The 7,374-nt window shown below is 36.6% G+C and overlaps 1 protein-coding gene and 1 long non-coding RNA gene across 3 annotated transcripts; one reads left to right on the top strand and one right to left on the bottom strand.

Annotated features, from left to right (window-relative positions):
• The first annotated feature begins 946 nt into the window (after positions 1-946).
• On the top strand, positions 947-2,073 carry LOC129307335 (elongation of fatty acids protein 3-like). Its single transcript, XM_054948267.1, has one exon. The coding sequence runs from the start codon at positions 1,149-1,151 to the stop codon at positions 1,965-1,967; it is 819 nt and encodes a 272-aa protein (XP_054804242.1). The 5' UTR covers positions 947-1,148; the 3' UTR covers positions 1,968-2,073.
• Positions 2,074-2,315: 242 nt separating this feature from the next.
• LOC129307336 (uncharacterized) lies at positions 2,316-7,008 on the bottom strand. Of its 2 annotated transcripts, none has more exons than XR_008592339.1 (3): positions 6,870-7,008; positions 6,209-6,269; positions 2,316-2,716 (listed from the first exon to the last, which is right to left on the bottom strand). It is a non-coding gene; the product is annotated as an uncharacterized LOC129307336 (long non-coding RNA). The 2 variants fall into 2 exon arrangements; XR_008592340.1 differs by having other exon boundaries at positions 6,837-6,985.
• Between the last annotated feature and the right edge of the window lie 366 nt (positions 7,009-7,374).

A 7,374-nucleotide genomic window follows, 5' to 3' on the forward strand; every position in this document is an offset into this window, starting at 1 on the left:
AATTTAGAGTTTAATAATTTAATCTTTTAAAATATAACTATTATTTTTCCATCATCAATATAAGAATATATAATCACTCAATTAAAACAAAATGAAATTAAAAGAGGAAGGTGAAGCATTAGAGAAATTTAATTAAGATAAATAAACAAATTGAACTTTAAATTATAAATTTAAAAAGGTCTTGAATTTTATATTTATTTTTGATGTAATTTTTTTTAAAGTTTTAAAAACAATATAATCTAACTCTTATTATTAACTACAATAAACTTTTCCCATTAATTAACTAAAAACTTAAAAAAGCATCAAAAATTATAAAAGATGATTAATAAAATTTTCTTAATTAACTAAAAAAATTAAAAAAATATCAAAAATTATAAAAGATGACCAATAAAATTTTCTTAACTTTTTTTTTAATTTTTTGAATCATTATCTGTAATTTTTGAATTTTTTATTGAAATTTTTTTGATCTTTTTATGTAATCATTTTTTAATCAACAAATAATCAAAATTAATTTTTATTAATGGTAGGAAATAAATTACACAATTTTCAATAGTCTTTTCTTTTTTTACCTCACAAGTATCTTCCTATTAGATTCAATCCTACTCAAAGTAGTGTGGGGTACTAAATTAGAGCACATCTTTCAACAAAAATTAAAACATTGATTCATATTCATCACGTTATGAATGACTAACTTTTTTCATTAAATTCAACCTTAACTAATACCATTTTCTTAAATTGAAAATGAAGATTGCATCAAAAAAAATTTTAGATCCCAAATATACTTAAATTTATAATTGAGAAACTAATTTGCTCACTTACCCATTAATTATTAAAATTAAATAAAACTAAATTGACAGGTACTATGCAGGACTGATTCTTCTTATAAATATTCTCAAATTTCTTGCAAATAGAATTTGCAAAACAATGGCGTTGAGCGATGTGCAACTTGCCCAATCCGAGGCTTGCTGGGCCCACAAGCGAAGAAAACGTTTAGTAGATAACACATTCCGCAAACTATCCTTCAAGTCAATTCCTTCAGTTCCGCTGGCCCAAAAAAAAAAAAAAAACTCCTGCACTGCCAATTCCGCGACTCTCCTGCACAATAACTCAGAGTCTGCCGCCGGACACGGTGGCGCGTGAAGGCGAGGATGAATCCCACAGTGTCGAGCCTCCAGTACTGGTTAGTGAACCACCCATCGATTCTAAACTTCTCATGGATCCAAGGCCAAACCCTAGGCTCTTCCCCTCTCTTTCTCTCTCTAACTCTCCTCTCCTACCTCTCTCTCACCTTCCTCCTCCCTCTCCTCCGTCTCCCTCCCCTTAAACCTCATATTCTCAGATCAATCTCCATCGTCCACAACCTCATCCTTCTCCTCCTCTCCTTCACCATGGCTCTCGGATGTATCCTCACCATTGCCTTCCATACGCCTCACCTACATTGGATTATCTGCTTCCCGCCTAAAACCCCTCCCTCGGGGCCTCTCTTCTTCTGGGCCTACGTTTTCTACCTCTCGAAGATTCTGGAACTCGTCGACACCGTCCTCATCATCGTCGGCAACTCCATCCGACGGCTTACGTTCCTCCACGTGTACCACCACGCGACGGTCCTGATCATGTGCTACTTGTGGCTCCAGACTTCACAGTCGTTGTTCCCCTTGGCGCTCGTGACAAACACGTGCGTGCACGTGCTCATGTACGGGTACTACTTGATGAGCGCCTTGGGGGTCCGACCCAAGTGGAAGCGGGTCGTGACGGATTGCCAGATCGTGCAGTTCTTGTTCAGCTTCGCGGTGTCGGGTGTGATGCTGTATTACCATTTCGGGGGATCCGGATGTTCCGGGTTCTCGGGTTGGTGCTTCAATGCGGTTTTCAATGCTTCACTTTTGGCTCTCTTTGTTGATTTTCATGCCAAGAGTTATGCTAATCGCAACAAGACGCAACAATCTCACAAGCATAAAGAATTCTGATAGTGATTCAAAACACCATTGTTTTCCTGTGTTAGTTCTCACCTAAGTTCCTTATTGAATGCTGTTTTCAAATTTTCATTGAATCGAAAATTTATTTTGCTCTGGAGAGTTTGTTTTAAGTTTATTACAGCTAGAATTTTGTTTTTCATTTTTTACAACACCAAATGAAAGGCCATTTGAAACCAGGCACTAAAACTGGACATGTTATTAAACCGATCAAGGACTTGGTTTAATTATTGATAGTCAAAATCGTACTTGAATTATGATCTGATTAGTTATAGATAAAATATTTCATTAAACTGATCATGACATTAGTTTAATGGTTTATTGATTTAACCAAATGCTTACTTCTATGTCTAAAACGGGCGACGTCCAAGTGGATTATAGCTTCTGAATTCTTGAAAAAAAAAAATACATATATAAACTACGATCATTTACCAAGTTTTTTTTCATTTCACTCCCCTTGCATTCTCTATCCTGCCAAGTGCATTCTTTGTACAAACAACCCCTTCCAAAAGGACCCAGCGGGGTTTAATATATTTAAGAGCTTTAGATAGCATGGCGATGCTATATCGAGTTCATTGAATTCTTGTTCACACTGGTCATAAGAAAGGGGCATTTAAGAAAATAATAATCTTATATAAGACAATCTATTCTCACCCAAGGAATATGCTTGCCTGATGTAGGCCGTTGCTCTGCTTCCTCACAAAAGGCTTGAACGCATGCTGATTAACCAGCCTTTCTATGAACTGTCAGGAGATAAAAAATCAAAATTTTCAGAACTTAATATGTACGGTAGTCTCAACTTTCTTATGTGAGACAACATTGGCCAAAACAAATCTGAGAGAGAGGAGGGGGAAGGATAAAATACACACACGTGTCAGTTCATTTACTTGCAAGAAATAACGTGTGCCGATTGATCAACTCAAAAATAAGAAACTCAAGCAGATTCGTCATGATTGAGAAAGATGAATCATGCAACAAAACCAAGATGACACAAATGCATGTTAATGATGATAATAGTGAGGCTTGCGAAATGAGAGAGTAAACATGAGGTCATGTCTGCTTTTTTCCATTAACAGAAAAAAAAAAAAAAACAACAACAACAACAATAAAAGAGACTAGATAGGTAAGACCAAACCAAAAAACATAGGCTGAATGATAAAGGGAAACCACTTCTTCAAAATAAAGAGGGTTATTTGAACCAAATTTAGATTGCTTCATATAAGGCAGCTTTCTAAACTGTGAATTAGCATGTGGCGAAAGAAAAAATAGTTTGGAGATCTGGTGATGCTTCAAGTATTAACACTTAAAAAGCATCCATATTTTCTTCAAGTGTCCTCCAGCATTTGATCTAGTTGAGGTAATATGATAACAAGAAGTCATGTAGAATATTAGGTTTTGCTATACAAGTCTATTTGCAGTTTCTTGTCTCTTGCAGCCTTCAAGGAAGGTACGCCATATATTAGCATTTGGAGGAAAAGGCATGCTTGCAATGATTTTCTCAGCTTCCACAACAGATCCATTTTTAGCTAGAAGGTCAACTATATAGTGATAATGATCAATTTCAGGTTGAATCCCATAAATAATTGTCATATTCCTAAAAAATTCCATCCCTTCCTTCACCAATCCACCATATCTGCAAGTTGATAGCACTGCTCGGAGAGCTAATGCATCAGGCTTCAGTCCTGTCATCTCCATTTCTCGGAATCTCGTTAGCGCCTCATGAGGATAACCATTCAGCCCAAGGGCAGTGATCAAAGCTGTCCACGTAATTAGGTTTCTATCTTTTGTTTCTTCAAAAGTTTTCACTGAACTATCAATGCTTCCACACTTCCCATACATGTCAATAAGTAAATTGCTCAAAAATGTGTCTCCGTTATTGATATCAGTCTTTATAATAAGTCCATGAAGAGAACTGCCCAATGCCAAACTACAGAGTCTGGTGCACACACACAGCAGGCTTGTATATGAGTAATTATCGGGATGAATATGGGCAGAACGCATACTCTTGAACAGCTCAAAAACCTCATTATAATTATTGCTCCGAGCACATGCTGCAATGACAATATTCCAAGATACAACATCTGGTTTTTCTAGCAAAGAAAGAAATTTCAGTGTTTCACCATACTGACGAGTTCTGTTATAGATGCCAGCAACAATGTTTGATGGGACAACAGGAAGTGGATTGTTCAGATCTTTGACAAAGGTCAGGGCTTCATTTATGAGACCATTTCGAGTGTAAGACATCAGAAGTGAACTTAGGACATAATCAAAATTCTCATATCCCATTCTTATGATTAAACAATGAAGCTGATGTAGGTCTGACACCAATGATGACTTGAGAACGGCTGAAAAGGAAAACTCATTAGGTTGGTAATCCAATTGAAGCATTTGTTGTAATAAAATAACAGATGTAGAGGAGCCTTGATTTGAGTAACCCAAAATCAGAGCATTCCAAGAGACCAAATTCTTGTCTTCTATCTCATCAAAACATTTATGGGCATTCACCAATTCACCGCATTTAGCATAGAAGTCTACCAATGTCGTACCCACAACAACATCAGATTTAAAACCACTCCTTATAACCTTAGCATGGATGAACTCACCATGGACTGGAATTTTCAAATTAATGCAGGAGTTCATAACAGCTACAAATGTGGCCTGACTAGGCATCAATCCTGTTGGACATATTTGAAAAGAGCTTCAATGCCATTTGAGGCCTCTCACTTTTGGCCCATACATCAATGATTATATTCCAGGATACAACATTCAGAACTGGCATCTGCTCAAACAATTTTTGTGCCAAGACCATGCCTTTACATTTGACATACATTCTGACAAGAGAACTAACTACATTAACTTGATAATCGAATCCACATTTAGTTATTAAAACATGTAACTGTTCACCGTATTTCAAGTTTTGTTCCGAATCAAATGCAGACAAAATAGCCCCAAAAGTATATTCAGACAATGGAACCCCCATCCTTACAAGATCACGAAACATAAGCACACAATCTTCAACAATCCCATTATGCGCCATCACAGACAACATTGAGTTCCATGTCACCGAGCTCTTTTGGGGTATATCTTTGAACACTAGAAACACTTCATCCAAGAAACCATGTCTCCCAAACAAACCCAACAAATTAGTCCCCACAAAAGCATCCACATAAAAAAGCCCATTCTTTATGCTCAAGGCATGTAACTGAACACCCTGAGAAAGATGAAGTGATTCACACGACAACAGCCCACTCAGTGTGTACTGGGTTGGCTGTAATCCATAACACCTCATTTCAAAGAATAAATCCCAAGCCTCGACTACATCTCCGCATCGACCATGAGCAACAATAAGTGTATTATAAGAAACAATTGTCTTCTGAGGCAATGTGTCAAACAACTTGCGTGCAAGAAGCAGCTCGCCAAGTGATAGATAACAAGACATGATATTATTATAGATGAAGGTGGATTGATTTGGAGTTGGACCCATTGTGACGGTGAGGGCATGGAGAGATTTCGTTCCTCTGACGGAACGAATTGAAGAGCAGGCTTTGAGCAACCTGTGGAGATGTTGGCCATGTCGAAGAAGTTCTTGATAGCTACTCATGCACAGGGTAGCTGCTAATTTTCACGCTTGACTAAAGTTTGTTGGTATCTCTACGAAAGTCAGATAAATTTTTTACTAAATATAATTATAAATATCAAGAAAAAACCAAAATATCCCCCGGCCGGGGGGGGGGGGGGGATCCAACCCACGCTCAAATAGGAGTGCGAACAGGTCGGGTCTGTAACCACACAAGCCTAAGCTTGTGATTGTGATAGGCATGGCTTGGTCTGAACGCACAGAAACCTTTAAAAAGGCTTTTCGATTCGGGCCTTAAAAGCTTTATATGGGCTTTGCTAGGCTGAAAGCCTCCAATATGTAGGCTTTAAATAGGCTATCCATGATATCAAAATTAACGTAAAACAAGTAACAAATCCAAACAAAAATTATTCAATGCAGCACACCAATTCATGAGAAAGCATTCATGAACACAAAAGAACCAAGGTCAGATAAAATACAAAAAGGATCAATTGATAGGGCTGTACCAATTCTTCGATGACTCAAACTAAACTTAGGATCAATTGTTCAGGGCTTGAATCGAATAAAATAAGTTGATTGAGCATGGATAACATCTGATGTGACTAAGGTGAGATCAAGAACATTAAAATAGAAGCTGAAGTGTCGAGCGTATGACTACCTGCAATGGAGCATTCCCCTTGATCATCAGCCAACGTAGAAGTCAGGTCCTTAACATCTATCTGTTGGAAGAAACACAAATCAATAATCACTAAAACACACTAATTCAGTTAGCAAATATATCATCAATATATAAAATTGACATAAGCTTCTAACTCAGCTTCATGTGATTGTTTTTAAAAAATTCGGGAGGAAAAAAAAAAAAAGGTTCTGTGCTGCAAAGGACGGACGCAGGGGAAGGTCAAGAAAGTTTGAACTTTGAAGCATTAATCGCTTACAACTCTGTTATCTCCATGATCAATTAGCAAAGTTTGACAGAAAAAAGAACTGATAATGCTGTTACAATTAAAGGAAGGATAGGGAAATTGAGATGAAAACCAAATCTTCGAGAAGGAATTAAAATCGACGATGTTGTTGTGATAGTTGATTCCTATCACGTTTCCAGGCCCCAAAAAAAAAAAAAACTTCCAAGTTCACTTCACCAGATCTTCCTTTTATTCTCATTCATAAAAATTATAAGAAAAAATCTGCTTCTGAGTTCACAAAAGTTCAGAAGCAAATCCACATGCTCTTGTTTTCATCCACAGTACCGAAGTTTCAAGCTCAGAAGACCGAGTTTCAGGTCCAACCTTAAATCCACAGCATCCCAAAACTACGAATACCATGTCTCAGACTTCGATCCGGCAAACATCCACAATCTCTTGAACCCAGCCTATTGGCCGCCCGCTTCCTCGACGATCTCGCCGCTTTCTCGCTGTAATCATTCTTGCCGATTGCACTGAGAGAGCATTGTAATTTCTGACAAAAACAGTGTTAAAAAATTGAGTAAAAAAAATTATATTATTTTTTATCATTATATTGCAAAAAAAAAAAATCAATGATGAGAAGTGTGATAATATTGAAAGATATATTGTGAATGGTAAATTGTTGAAGTCATATTTGAGATTTTTGAAAAAATAGTTATAAAGTAATAAATTATTGTATTGTTTTTAGTTGATCCAGATTTATTTTTCACGTGACAGGTTTATTTATTATATGATTGTATGTCATTTAGGACGACCACACACTAAGCAAAGAGAGTCACAATTTTATAACAAAAAGGTGTATCATTATTCAAAATATAATCAAGATGGACATACTAAGAATAGAATTAGAAATCTTAATTTA

The sequence above is a fragment of the Prosopis cineraria genome, unplaced genomic scaffold, assembly GCF_029017545.1.
Source record: "Prosopis cineraria cultivar Desert tree isolate PC_DT_omini unplaced genomic scaffold, ASM2901754v1 PC3, whole genome shotgun sequence".
NCBI classification, from domain to species: Eukaryota; Viridiplantae; Streptophyta; class Magnoliopsida; order Fabales; family Fabaceae; genus Prosopis; species Prosopis cineraria.

What these genes read in the sequence shown, in the direction of transcription:
- LOC129307335 (XM_054948267.1), top strand. Translation starts at nt 1,149, where the DNA reads ATGAATCCCACAGTGTCGAGCCTCCAGTACTGGTTAGTGAACCACCCA.